This window comes from Garra rufa, chromosome 4, assembly GCF_049309525.1.
Source record: "Garra rufa chromosome 4, GarRuf1.0, whole genome shotgun sequence".
Lineage (NCBI taxonomy): Eukaryota > Metazoa > Chordata > Actinopteri > Cypriniformes > Cyprinidae > Garra > Garra rufa.
The window spans coordinates 51,458,306-51,473,784 of record NC_133364.1 but is presented as its reverse complement, the minus strand read 5'-3'; the positions used below and the strand labels follow the sequence as shown (position 1 = coordinate 51,473,784).

General features: G+C 40.8%; 1 protein-coding gene across 1 annotated transcript; it reads left to right on the top strand.

The window, feature by feature from the left end:
* Positions 1 to 119: 119 nt before the first annotated feature.
* LOC141334188 (uncharacterized) lies at positions 120 to 1,439 on the top strand. The gene has a single exon (XM_073839313.1). The coding sequence runs from the start codon at positions 258 to 260 to the stop codon at positions 1,023 to 1,025; it is 768 nt and encodes a 255-aa protein (XP_073695414.1). The 5' UTR covers positions 120 to 257; the 3' UTR covers positions 1,026 to 1,439.
* Positions 1,440 to 15,479: the final 14,040 nt, after the last annotated feature.

Sequence of the window (15,479 nt, the reverse complement as noted above, 5' to 3'; positions counted from 1 at the left end):
AGACTGAGAAGACTTCACTAAGAAAAAGGATTCAAAATACAAGAAGTTATTTCACTTGTCAACAGTTTGTAAAGTGTTTTAATCAAACAGAAAGTATTAGAAGACACATAAGAGTTCACGCAGGAGGAAAACCATATGTCTGCCAACAGTGTGGAAAGCATTTCGGTCATAGAAAAAGTCTTAAAAGACATGTTAGTGGTCACACATGCCCTCAGCGTGGACAAAGTTTCCATCAAAAACAACACTTTGAAGACCATATGATAATTCACACTAAGCAACCCTACTCATGCCCTCATTGCGGGAAGAGGTTTAATCATAAAGGACGCTTTGGAGAACACTTAAGAGTTCACACTGGAGAAAAGCCTTTCACCTGCAAACAATGTGGAAGAAGTTTTAACCAAAAAGGAAACCTTGACAGACACATGACAGTTCACACTGGAGAAAAGCCCTACACCTGCCAACAGTGTGGAAGAGGTTTTAACCAGAAGGAAAACCTTCATTGCCACATGACAGTTCACACTGTAGAGAGCCTTTTCACCTGCCAACAGTGTGGAGTAAGTTTCACTCAAAAAGAAAGCTTTACCAGACACATGAGAATTCACAATGGAGATCAGTCTTACACGTGTGATCAGTGTGGAATGAGTTTTGATCAACATGAAAACCTTGAAGTCCATATGAGAACTCATAGAGAGAAACCCTACACATGCTCTGAGTGTGGCAAGAGTTTTCGTCAAAAACGGCACTTTGAAGATCACATGAGAATTCACTCTGGAGAGCAACCCTACACATGCCCTCAGTGCGAAAAGGGGTTTAATCATAAACAAAACTTTGAAGACCACATGAGAATTCACACTGGAGAGAAGCCTTTCACCTGCCAGCAATGTGGAAGAAGTTTTAACCGAAAAGGAAACCTTAACAGACACATGAGAGTTCACTCTGGAGAGAAGCCGTTTAAATGTGGTCACTGCGGAAAGAGTTTCATAAATAAAGCAGCACTTAAATACCACATGAGGTTTCACACATGAGAGAACTGTATTTTTATGTTATCAGTGTGACATAGTCATGATAACACCAGAGAGAAGCCTTTGCTGTGCCATGATGATTCTAAGTTGCAATCAAATAGGTAATAAAATATGGAGGTGTGGAGTACTGGGGTCCCATTAAGTGAGAACAATATAGGAGGAAATGTAACAGAAGCCAAATACTTACAGATGACTAGAGAGTATTGTGTTCTCACCTGAGCTCTTTTACTCATTTGGTTTCATAATTGAGTCTTCAATGGTAAGCAACATGGGTAATTTTTCAACAGTAAGGTCCAGTAAAATACCACCACACCAGAGTGACTCATTCTCAGTGTCAGGGGCACTGTGAAGGACTGAATTACCTCTGCTCCTGCAATTTATATCAGGACTGCCATGATGTATTCACATTTTAAGAACTTTTGCAGCCATAAAAAGAGAATAAACTGGTTTTATAAGTGAAGCTGGTAATCCTGTTTTTGAATTTGTTTAATCATTATCTGCTGAGATCTTGATAGATTTACAAGTCTTTTATTTGCAGTTGATTTCAGTGTTACTCTTAACACTAAGTAGGGCACATTATATAAACAGTGACATTTATTTTATCAAGCCATTTAAATGGCAGACCGCTGCTTTTCAGCCAGACCCAGGCACAATCAGTGATTAATGGAAACTGCAGCAAAAAACATTTGCCCCAAAAGCAAAAGAAAAATAATCCAGGATAGAGTTTGAATGACTTCCCCAAAGATGGGGAAAGGTAAATAAATATGAATAAAAACAATATTAGTCAAAAGAGTGAAAGAATGACAAATTTGCAGTCACTCCCTCTGCTTTTAAGAAGCACAAGTTTTGTGTAATTTAATGGAAAGGTTGTAAATGTACATTACTTAAAAATAACATAAAATATAAACGTGTCTAAATTTACGATACCAATAACTGTGGAAATGCATTATCATACGCATATAATAGACATCAGTGTGTAACGGGACTTTTATTTTGCTCTGACGATTACATCACAAAGCTGCGCTTTGCTCCTGCATCTGCTGTGATTCATCTGAAAAAAAAGGTTTGTGCTTTTTAGTTTGTAAATCCATGCAAACTGTTCTATCAATTTACACATTTTTATAAGCTACGTACAATATATGAATAAGTCTTAGATATAAAGTAACACTGGTAATACAATATTTGATATTTTGAGTAAAGCGCATCCTCATATTAATAAAGTAACCGAGCGACATTCAAAGAAAACCTTATATTCTGACTATGCCACCGGGGTTTAACACCCACGGAAATAATTTAACACAGCAACACAAGTTCCTTGCTAAAAAAGGGAACAGAGACGTGACTTTCAAGTTCAGCAATTGTATTAATAAACATCATAATCTCCACGTAGGCAAGATCAACTTTATTATATGCTTGTATTTCTTTAAAAGGATGTCACAACTTTAAAAGATCTGAGCTTTAGGCCAAATATTAAAATAGCCCACCGTTCTTAGCATATCAGGAATAGCAAGCCTGCAGAAAGGGAGACAGGAAAGTCACAGGGCCACGGACCCCTCAGCCTGAAGACACACACCACACGTGCACTGATATACAAATCTGCAATAGCATAAAAGGTGTAGTGAATAGTGCAAATAATTCTACACGCTCAAATCAATACTCATACAGTGTAGAAAATCTCACACCACCACCATGCAGTGAGAAGAAGGCCCGGACGACCCCAAAAGGAAAGCACTCCCATGCAGGCTGGTTCCTGTAAAACAGAAAACTGGATTAAAACTTGGGTTAACAAAACACAAAACCCAGCGGTTGGCATAAAGTAAGCTCTGTCTGTTACAAAAATAAACAAATTACAATCATACAAAAACCCAAAATATTAAAATAAACTTGAAAAATCAAAACAAATCATAAACAAAACAGCAGGGCCTAGACATCAGAAGTCCGTATGCATAGATCTCCACAAAGAACGATCTGCCAAATAAAAAGAATCATGAATACAAATCTTTTTAACAAATCCAAATCAGTATAAATACAAACATTACAAATCAAACACTTGCTAAAGTAAATACGACACAATGTCTTAAATCACTAAAAATACACATGACAATTCACATCAATATTTCAGTAACAACAATAACTCTACCGCACACATACCTCGGCCGTAATCCAAGAATGGAATGTGACTTTAATAAAGTGGAATAAAACTGCTGCGTAGCACGGCTCGTTGCTCTATGTTACGGATTGGTCAGGTTCTGCACCCACAATCACGCCCCGATCACAGTCACCTGAATACTAGTCATCAAGCACCTGCACTCAATCATCGCTTCACCACAAAAGCACCTCACACACAGCCATCATTGTCCGGGCTCGTTTGCACGAAGCGGACTCATAGAGCTTCACTACAAGTGGTCTCAGAATCTCTGCGATACTTACCGTGAGCCATAACTTTTGAATAATTCTTCTCGTCTGTTCTAGTCCACGTCCAGTCATTGTCTCCAGTCAGCGGTGTGCCAGCCGTGAGTCACACAACGGTGTGTGTGAGTGTGGTCATCTTCTTCGGTCCTCCTTCCGTAGTTCCTGGAAAAGAAAAGCAGCAACTCATCCACGACCCAACCACATCTCAAGAATCTCACCCTGAACTGTTATACTCACCCGGTTTTGCACGCTATCACCATCATCCTGCTCTGCTACAAATAAACCTGTTAACACTCACTCTGTTCTCTCTCTCGTTTGGTCTGCTTCCATAACACTCTAAGCCAGGGGTGTCAAACTCATTTTAGGGTGAGGGCCGGATGAGAAGAAATGTGACCATGTGCGGGCCGAATCTCGTTTTTTCATAGAATCTCCTTTCAAATCATAGTGCACCAAATTACAAATGAATTTGCAAAAAATAATAATACTAAAAAAAAACTAGAAAGACACAATATTCAGTAAAACTGCATTTTTTAGCTTCTCAGAGTCCTCAGAAACTGTTCATTAACACTCTTATTCCTTGGGAAAACAAAGTTGTCCAAAGTAATGGCAACAAAACCCTTTTCTTTGAACACTAAGTAAAGCATTAGAAAGCTTATACCATAACAGTAACAGCATGAGCACAGTGGATCCGTTTCAAGAGCTGGTGGACTCACTCCGGAAAGTTCTCTTGGCCAGTCATGCTACCATGCCCACTCCAGTTCGTCCCACAGCACCAGCGGCACCCAGCACTTCTTCGGACCCCGTTCCTTCCAGTCCCATGGCCCGACCAGTGCCCTACTCTGGCGGGGCGGAGGAGTGCAGCGGATTTCTATTACAATGCTCACTTGTATTTACCATGCAACCTGCTCTCTATCCCACAGATGCTTCGAGGATTGCTTTCATCACATCTCTGCTTACCGGTCCAGCTCTCAAATGGGCGGCTACCTTGTTTCAGCAGGCCGGGCCGGCAACACAATCGCTGCAGACCTTCATTGCTCATTTCAAGGAAGTTTTCGGACGTTCAGATACAGAAGTTTCCGCAGGAGAGCAACTATATCATCTGAAACAGGGAAGTATGACGGGGTCTTTGCATGTACTGTGGGGCTGCGGGACACATTCGTATCCATTGTCCTACACGTCCAGCGTCATCCTTGGTGAGTGTCATCCATTCAGATCTGGATAATATGCGTCCACTGACTACCAATGTTCAGTTAACCACCCCGTCTCCTGTGTTATAGTCGCAGCCCTCATCGACTCCGGGTCAGCGGGAAACTTTATCTCAGACACCCTCTGTCGCCAGCTCCAGCTGCAGACCCAAGCTTCCAACACTATCTACCAGATCCAACCCATAACAAACAGGATTAATTCACGGCCCCGTATCCATCGAAAGTGTGAACCTATACTCCTTCAAGTCGGCGTTCTACACCGAGAGGAAATTCAGTTTCTGGTTCTGGAGGGAGCTACTATGGACATCATTCTCCGGCGCCCGTGGCTGGTAGCTCACGATCCCATCCTCTCTTGGGGCACCGGCGAGATCACCAAGTGGGGAAAAGGATGTATGGATCGCTGCTTCCCATATCTTCCACGTCCGAACCCAAAGAAGATATCTGTCAACGTCACCTCGATCGAAAGTCCTGTGGAGAAAAGGTCAGTCAAAATTCCCCCAGTCTACTCGGAATTCCAGGACGTATTTTGCCCCAAGAGAGCTTCCCAGCTACCGCCACATCGGCCATGGGACTGCGCCATTGACCTAGTTCCGGATGCTCCATTGCCCAAAGGTAAGATCTACCCGTTGTCGCTTCCGGAGACCAAGGCAATGGAGGAGTACATAAGGGAGGCTCTCGCTCAGGGATACATACGACCATCAACTTCACCAGCAGCATCCAGTTTCTTCTTCGTCTCAAAGAAGGATGGAGGGCTGCGGCCATGCATCGATTACCGAGTGCTCAATCAAGGTACCATCAAGTTTCGTTACCCCCTTCCTCTCGTCTCTGCGGCCCTTGAACAACTACGCACAGCCAAAGTGTTTACGAAGTTGGACCTCCGCAACGCATACAACCTGGTGAGGGGGACGAATGGAAGACGGCCTTCGTGACTCCTACTGGCCACTACGAGTACTTGGTCATGCCCTATGGATTGGTCAACGCCCCCTCCGTATTTCAAAATTTCATCCACGAGGTACTCCGGGAGTTCCTGCACCACTTCGTCGTCGTCTATATTGATGATATCCTGATTTACTCCCGGAGTGAGGCCGAACATCGCCTCCACGTTGCGGAGGTCCTCCAACGTCTTCGAGAACACCAATTATACCTCAAGGCAGAGCAATGTTCATTCCATTTGTCTTCAGTACACTTCCTCGGGTATATCATAGATCAGAAGGGGGTTCGCATGGATGAGGGGAAGGTGGCTGCAGTAGTGTCCTGGCCAAAACCCACCACCGAACTCCAAAGATTCCTAGGTTTTGCAAATTTCTACCGGCGATTCATCAAAAACTACAGTCTTATCACTTCTCCACTTACCAGCCTGCTCAAGGGAAAACCACGAACCCTACATTGGACTCCAGATTCGGCCGCAGCCTTCCAAAGCCTCAAGGACGCCTTCACTCAAGCTCCACTCTTGAGACATCCGGACCCTGATCTCCCTTTCGTGGTGGAGGTGGATGCCTCTACTACCGGCGTGGGAGGTATCCTGTCCCAGCGCCATGGTACTCCTCCATTGCTCCATCCCTGTGCCTACTATTCCCGGAAGCTCAGCCCAGCGGAGAGGAATTATGACATCGGCAACCGCAAGCTCCTCGCTATCAAACTCGCTCTGGAGGAGTGGCGACATTGGTTGGAGGGTGCCAACCACCAGTTCCAAGTTATAACTGATCACAAGAACCTACAGTATCTGCGAGAGGCCAAGAGGCTCTGTCCCCGTCAGGCAAGATGGTCCCTATTCTTTTCTCGTTTTGATTTCACGATAACCTACCGCCTACCTCTCCGCCGGGCTGTCCACCAGGTCGTCAGTACATCCCTAGGACCCAACGGGTAGATCTAATCCATTCCACGCATACCTCCCTGGGCACTGGACATCCCGGGGTCAACAACACTCTCTCGCTGCTGACGGAACGCTTCTGGTGGCCGCACATGGCAAGGGATGTACGGAGGTATGTTCGAGGTTGTAAGGAGTGTGCGATGTCCAAAAGCCCACGTCATCTGCCTGCCGGGAAACTCCATCCCTTGCCTGTGCCGAACCGCCCCTGGTCACACCTGGGAGTGGACTTCATGACCAATCTTCCTCCTTCGGACGGTAACACCTGCATCTTTGTCATTGTTGATAGATTTTCAAAGTTCTGCCGTCTCGTACCCTTGAAAGGTCTTCCCACAGCTCTGGAATCTGCAGAACTTCTCTTCAACAACATCTTCCGTTATTATGGCATTCCAGAGGACATTGTCTCAGATCGCGGACCGCAGTTTATCTCCAGGGTATGGAATGCATTTCTGAAACTCCTAGGTGTGACCGTCAGCCTCTCCTCTGGATACCACCCTGAGACCAACGGGCAGACGGAGAGAAAGATCCAGGAGGTGGGGCGGTTCCTCAGGACTTTCTGTCATGGTCACCAGGACTCCTGGAACCAGTTCCTGGGATGGGCTGAATACGCCCAAAATTCACTGCGGCAACCCACCACAGGACTCACGCCAATTCCAGTGTGTGCTAGGCTACCAACCACCTCTCTTCCCCTGGAATGGCGAACCATCACAGGTGCCTGCAGTGGATTACTGGTTCCGGGAGAGCGAGAGAGTCTGGGACGAGGCTCACCACCACCTGCAAAGGGCAGTGCACAGAACCAAGATCTCCGCTGACAAGAGGAGGATTCCAGGTCCCACTTATACCCCTGGGCAGAAGGTCTGGCTCTCCACGAGAGATATCCGTCTGCGCCTGCCCTCGAAGGAACTGAGTCCCAGGTTTGTTGGCCCCTTCACCATCGTGGAACAGGTCAACCCCGTCACCTACAGACTCCAACTACCACCACAGTACCGTATCCACCCCACATTTCACGTATCCTTACTCAAACCTTTTCACCCACCTGTCATTCCCTCCACAGAACCTGACCAAGAAGAACCCCCTCCCCCCTTGGTTCTGGAAGAGGGATCCATTTACTCGGTCTGTGAGATTCTTCTGTCCCGACGTCGTGTTGGCAACCTGGAGTATCTTGTCGACTGGGAAGGCTACGGATCAGAAGAGAGGTCATGGGTACCCAGAGTCGACATCCTTGATCCAGCCCACATGGAGGAATTCCATCGCAACCATCCTGAGTGTCCAGCTCCCCGAGGTCGAGGCAGACCACCATGACGTCGGAGGCCTCGGCCCTCAGGAGCGGGCCCTGGGGAGGGGGGTAATGTTACGGATTGGTCAGGTTCTGCACCCACAATCACGCCCTGATCACAGTCACCTGAATACTAGTCATCAAGCACCTGCACTCAATCATCGCTTCACCACAAAAGCACCTCACACACAGCCATCATTGTCCGGGCTCGTTTGCACGAAGCGGACTCATAGAGCTTCACTACAAGTGGTCTCAGAATCTCTGCGATACTTACCGTGAGCCATAACTTTTGAATACTTACCTGTCTTCTCGTCTGTTCTAGTCCACGTCCAGTCATTGTCTCCAGTCAGCGGTGTGCCAGCCGTAAGTCCGTCAACGGAACGCCAACGCTGTGTGTGAGAGTGTGGTCATCTTCTTCGGCCATCCTTCCGTAGTTCCTGGAAAAGAAAAGCAGCAAATCATCCACGACCCAACCACATCTCAAGAATCTCACCCTGAACTGTTATACTCACCCGGTTTTGCACGCTATCACCATCATCCTGCACTGCTACAAATAAACCTGTTAACACTCACTCTGTTCTCTCTCTCGTTTGGTCTGCTTCCGTAACACTCTAAGCCAGGGGTGTCAAACTCATTTTAGGGTGAGGGCCGGATGAGAAGAAATGTGACCATGTGCGGGCCGAATCTCCTTTTTTCATAGAATCTCCTTTCAAATCATAGTGCACCAAATTACAAATGAATTTGCAAAAAATAATAATACTAAAAAAAAACTAGAAAGACACAATATTCAGTAAAACTGCATTTTTTAGCTTCTCAGAGTCCTCAGAAACTGTTCATTAACACTCTTATTCCTTGGGAAAACAAAGTTGTCCAAAGTAATGGCAACAAAACCCTTTTCTTTGAACACTAAGTAAAGCATTAGAAAGCTTATTCCATGGTTATTTGCCAAGTCATAGACAAGTTAAAACTAGGTTTGATATTTGCAGCGCAAAATTTGAAAAAGCTTATGGATAAAAAAGACGGTTATTTTCGTCAGTTATGACATGCAGCTCTAGCATTCTGCCTGCTTCAAATCAGACACAGAGATTAAATAGTCCGGTAAGATCACATTTATTTTGAATGAATCATAACATTTGTTTCAGAAAATTGTCGATCGACCGAGAGAGAGAGTGAAAGCGAGAGAGATGACAGTTGTGTGTGTGTATATGTGCACTGCAAAAACAGATGTGTTAAAAATGACACATGTACTGAGTGTGCTCAGGGACAACACATGTTGTGTTGAATTAAACACAAAAGATGTGTAAACCATTTTAACACACAAATTGTGTAAGGTAATTTAACACTCAAATGTGTCATTTTAACACATTAATTGTTAATAAAATGCAATTAAAATGTCCAGAATCTTAAGGTGGTAATATTAAAACATTAAACTTAATATCGAGAATTTGTAATTCTAAAGCATTCAAGAAAAACAGACAAGATGCAAGAATATAAGTAATTTAATTAAATGTAAATAACAAATATATTTAATCAACTTTAAATTTCAGCCTACATTCTAAAACCAGCTAGTCAAGTTGAACACAAACACTTTACAATTGCTAAAAACATCATAACAGAACATAGCTGTCTTTAGGCAATAAATCATGAATATACAATTTCAGTTTTAGTAATTGACACATGTTCTGAACAGTACAGTACTAAACTGTTGACACACGAACACATGGTAAACCATGAACTAAAACAACAATTTCACTCTACACAGTTGAGAGAAACGAGTCTCCTATCAGGATTAAAATAATTTCGAAGTTGTATACTTTAGCATACAAGATAACATTTTAAATCATACAACGATAGCATGATCTACTAACAAACTCAAACTCAGTGATGTTTTCTAATAACCTACTTTGAGACATTTTAATTGTTAAATGCATACAGTCATGACAGATGACTATAGCTCTTAAACAGATTGTAATAGATTGTATGCATTTACAGTAAAATTAGGGTATTAGAATACACCTCTGAGTTTGAGTTTATTAGTAGATCATGTTATTGATTAAAACGTAAAAGGGATAGTTCACCCAAATATGAAAATTCCGTCATTTACTCACCCTCATGTTGTTCCAAACATGTACAAGTTTACTTCTGTTGAACACAGATATTTCAACGAATGTTTGTTAACAGACAGATGACTGTACCCATCGGCTTAGTATTTTCTTGTTGAGTTTCCGTGAATCTCAACATTATGTCTAAAGGTCTTGCATCTGCTGCACTGGTCAGGCTAATCATTTCATATTAGTTTGTTTGGTCTACCACAAATGCGTAAAAATGATCATCAAAGTATTAGATTTTTAGAATTCGTACAAACATCAGAATTTATGTATTATCAACTTGTGGGATAATGTGAATAATTTCACCAAACACAGACTCTCTTTTATAGTAAAACTTAAGAGCAGCACAGAGCCAGTTCTGTAAGTATGTCCATGCACACTAAGGCCCCGTTTACACGAAGGGAAGACGCAGATTTTTCCCTGCGGTTTGGCCTCTCATTTACACGAAAACCCAGTTTTTATCACAGAAAACGATTATTTCTAAAAACTCCGGCCAAAGTAGGGATTTCTGAAAATGCCGGTTATGTGTTGCTGTGTAAACTGGGAGAAACGTCACATCATGTGCCAGAAAATGCTTAACGTCATGTGAGCGCCCTATTTACAGTTTGTTTGCTCAGACTACTATTATGCGGTCGCTAGTCAGTGTAGAGAAAAAGTTGCCCTCACCCTGTACTATTTGGCTGATGAGGTAGACTTCGTAAACTTCGATTCTGAGGATTTTGATTGGCTTGCATGGCTTTTTGCTTTTCCCTATACTGCCGCCCATAGGTTTGGCAGTTATTATGGCACTCAAAGGCTTAATTATGCAGGTTGATATAAATTACAAGTTTTTTGAAAACAATGTTGTGTGCAAAATGTTATTATTGAAAACGGAGGGGAGGAAATAATAATTTCTCTAAATACCCAGCTATGTGTAAATGTGGTCTAACAGTGTGAGTGACATAAATGGTGCTGTTCAGAGTTAAGTCATCAGAGGTTGATCTCAGATTGTTCAGCACAGCATCAGCTTGCTTCGAAGAGCTGATGGTAACAGGGTATGCATTTGTAACACTCATTTTCACAGAAAAAGGGTCACCCAAATTGAAGTTATGCATTTTATGAACTTGATGTTGCTTGTAACTCAGCGTCTTAGAAATATTTTTGAAGTTTCCAACCACATGTGCATGTGTTTTTAATGGATTATGCTTCGCCTCATATCTCATACACCATAGCTGAGAAAGAGGTCCGAACATAACCATCATCCTCGGATAATGGGTCATGAAATGATGTATGGGAATCAGATTTCGATCATAGAGCTTCTTAAATAAAGTGTGGTGTTCTACAATGAGTTCTTTCAGAAATACAGCAAGCCCGTGAGTAACAACAGGAGCAAAAACAATGTTGAATATTTCCCTCAGCAGAATGAATAGATGCCAGCATTGACTTTTCTTGCCAACTAAAAAGGGCAACACTTGCAAAAGGCACCACATTTGTGATGCAGTCTGTTTTACTGCACTGTCAGAGGTTCTTATGGTGCGTTCACACCGGACGCGACTTGCGCAGAAAAAACGCGCTATTTGCGCGTATTTGAACGCTTGAAAATTTGAGTTTACTCGCGCCATTCACGCGTGACATTTTCTTCACAACAGACGCGAATTCGCGTCAAGGGAGGGGCTTCTGCCACTCGTCAGCGGGAAAGTAGTTGTAAAATAGGTGAATGAGCTCAATTTGTCAGCTTTAGCTTGCTTGTAGTCTCAATATGTATGTATATGTAGGTCAAATTGAGTAAAGAGCGTTTTTTAAAACTAACCAGATTGTCCGACCTCTTCACTCACTTTAATCCTAGCAAGATCCCTTTTATTCCTGTTTATACAAAAGTCCAAAGATGTATCGTACAGCTCCGAGGAACCACAGACAGCAACGGTGATTTTGTCCGGCATTGTTGTTTCGGATTTCTGCCTCCGTCACTACTAGAGCAATCTCCTGATTGGTTAACGCGGCGCGGATTTTCGCCAAAGTTCAGATTTTTGAACTCGCGCGTTTCGCACGATTCGCGCGAATGGCGCGGCAATCGCTTGAAACGCTCAATGCGCGCCGCCTCATTCGCGCGTTTCGCGCCGCAGGATGGCTATTCGCGTCTTTGCATTGACTTAACATGTAAATCACTCGCGCTTGCCGCTATATTCGCGTCCGGTGTGAACGCACCTTTAGATTGAGAATAACAATTGGTTACTGTAGCTTATTTAAACAGGAGTCCTCTTTAATTCCTGTCAAGCTTGGATCGTTAAGTCTGACATGCTGCTGATAAATTTCCCTGGGGTCTGTTTCAATCAGGAGGTTTAAACTTGAACTCTGAATTGACTTACCCTGAGAAACTCTGAGTTTTTGGTTTCAGAACAGCTGAACTAAGTTAGTTTAATCTACTCTGAGTAGGTTTACTCTGATTTTAGAGCTTGCACCATGACTATGAAAAGCCCTGATCAATGGAGCTCCGAAATTATGATTCACCATGGCAACAGCTCCCGCCAAAAAGACCTCTGCATACTTCGGGCCAGTGCTTAACTTTAATTTTTAATAATTATTAAGAATATAACAATTGAATTATTAATAATTAGAATATCAAAGATAAAAACTGGCACAATGGTAAGTTACTGAACTATTCATTTTCATGGTATCCCACAGGCAAAAAATAAAAAATAAAATAAGAATGAAACAGCTAAACATGAAGTAGAAAAACATAATTCAACCAGGTAAAGCTTTAAGCATAAAGGGTCCATGGGTGTAGGCTACATGACTTTACTAATATTTGACAGTAAAATATAATTCTGTGTCTGAATGCAGCAGCTTTTTCCACATAGTCTAATGCTCTTTTCACATAATTAAATGTTCTCTAATCCAAACAGATGCATTTCTGAATTAGAGTAATGAAATGAACATTTGACGCCTACTCAGCCAACAGCAAGAGGGCTCAGATGAAAAGGAGATGGAAGTACTGGAAGAATATTAAAATCCAACATGAAAAAGAATAAAAGTTATTTGTGCATTTAGGGGAAAAAAAGATGGCTGTGGTTTATAATATATATATATATATATGTAACATTTGTTTGTCACTTTGACAGTGTCTGCATTATGAAAATATGTGCAGAAAGAAAAATGTCTTTCTTTTTTCTGTCAAAAAGATTTTTGAGGAATTCCAGGACTTTTCTCCATATTTCGATGGGAGCTAACAGGCCAAATTTCAGTTTCAATGCAGCTTCAAAGGACTCTACATGATCCCAGCCAAGGAATAAGGGTCACTGGAAACTTGTAAAGCCCTTTGAAAGCTGTATTGAAACTGAAATTTGAACCTTCAACCCACTGGCTCTCACTGAAGTCCACTATATGGAGAAAAATCCTGGAATATTTTCCTCAAAAACTTTAATTCCTTTTTGACTTGAAGAAAGAAAGACATGAACATCTTGGATTACATGGGGGTGAGTGAGTTAGCAGGAAATATTTTCTCTGGACGTGAAGTTGTCTTATATACTTAATTAAACATTTTGATTAAACTGTTCCATGTTCTTCATCATCACAGTATTTTAAATGTAATTGTGCTGTATTTCTTTAAAAAAGAGCTTAAATGTAAAATGTAAATTTAATATGGCATTTGTACAGACTTTGAATTTTGTCTTTTAAATAAAACTGTTAATTTTTCACCTTGAGCATGCTTTGACACTTTATTTAAGGTTTTTTTTTATTGTAATGATTTGTAAAATAACAGTGTTTCTCTGTAGAACATTTAGTGCTTTCATTGTAATAATCTAGGTAAAATCTGTCAAATAAGGGTTTTACACTTTAAAAAAAAAACGCTTAAACAATTAGCAGCTACGGCTGCCAGACAAAAACCATAAAATTATATATATAATATATCCTGATTGAAACAAGGAAAAAATCTGTAAAATAATTTTTTTTCTTTCTGTAAAACCTTTAATGAAAATCTCTGTAAAATTACTGTTTTTGTACTTTATTTCAATTATTTTATTTTTTTAAAAGGTGTTTATTTAATCTTTATAAGTGTATTTTTCTTATTTTGCAAATTATCTGCCAATTGGGTAAGAAAAATAATCTTGTTTCCATTTGCATTAAGATTATTTTTCTTGTTTTAAGTAAATGCTCTAAATTTACATTCCAAAACACTCACTAAGAAAAGCATTTTTGAAGCATAAATGAATGAATGATGTATTTAAACATCACTTACATGTTAAAAAGAGGGAGGAGACCAAAAGAAACTCTGGGTTTACAGAAGAAAACCTGCTCCTGACCAGGTTTGATTCACAGAGTAAGTTACCAAGGTAACTGACTCTGAGTATAAGTTACCTCTCTTTCAGAAACGGGCTTGACTTACCCTGCTTTCTCAAGTTTGTTAAACCTCCCATTCTGAAACGGAAAACCCAGAGTTTCCCTTATTTCAGGGTTGACATCCTCAGAGTTTTCACTTAACCTCCTTTCTGAAACGGGCCCAAGATCTTAATTTTCCTGCAGGTGTATTAAAGGTATTTTGTTTTCAAAACATTTAACTTCACTAAAATGATAACACTAATACAACATAACATTTTTTTTTCTGATAGATGTACTTCTAGTTAGAGTTTCTAATAAACTGTTTAGTGTGTTGTATTTATTACCTAAACTTTTCACTGTTAATAAGAGAAGATATGGAGTAACAGCTGAGGTTTTTGCCAATTAAGGAAACTGAAAAGGTAATAATCAATTAACCATATTCCTTTACACTGCAAAAACTGTATTAAAACAAAATTGCTTACATAAAAAAACATTACCATTGAAATAAAAAAAGATCAAATACAGACCATATTATCTTTCCATCCAATCCTTCCAGAAGATTTGTTCATTTTCAGTGTGGATCTGTTATTAATGACTGAAAACTGAGATCTTAATATGTAACTTGTTTATATTAGAATCATATTTGAGCACAGATTATATACCAATTTTTAAAAAAGTAATAATACTCTGGGGAAATGTAAGTCATATTTAATTATAAATAAACTTTTGTAGTGGTAAATAGAAACTGACACAAATATATTTTTTAACAATAACAAAAATAATTTTTTGTTGCCTCATTTGCCTCATAGCAAAATAAAAAACCCTGACAGTGTTTCAGTAACTTTCCAAAAGTGGAATAAATAAATAAATACACAAACAAACAAAATAACAAGAGATTGATTACAATAGTCAAAAGAGTGATTGATCAAATGTGCCATCACACCCTCTTTGTAACAGTTACACAGCAGCATTGACTAGTTTTATGTGAATTTAATGTCAAGGTATATCAACATAAAACAGTGTTATAAATGTACATAAAAAGAGAATAATATTAATAGATTTATGATGTTAATAACTGTAGAAAAGCATCATCATGTGGGTACGAAATTGTATTCTATATACAACATTTGTATTATGTGTGTTTGTGATTCTAGAGAGCAGTGCACGAATGGGACTTTTATTTTGCTCTGATGATGTGACGTCGTAAAGCTGCGCCGCGCTCCTCATCTGTTGTGATTCACCTGAAGAAAGGTTTGTGGTTTTAAAGTTTTTAAACTAATGCACACTGTTACA

Coding starts and splice junctions, on each gene's coding strand:
- LOC141334188 (XM_073839313.1), top strand. CDS start 258: ATGATAATTCACACTAAGCAACCCTACTCATGCCCTCATTGCGGGAAG.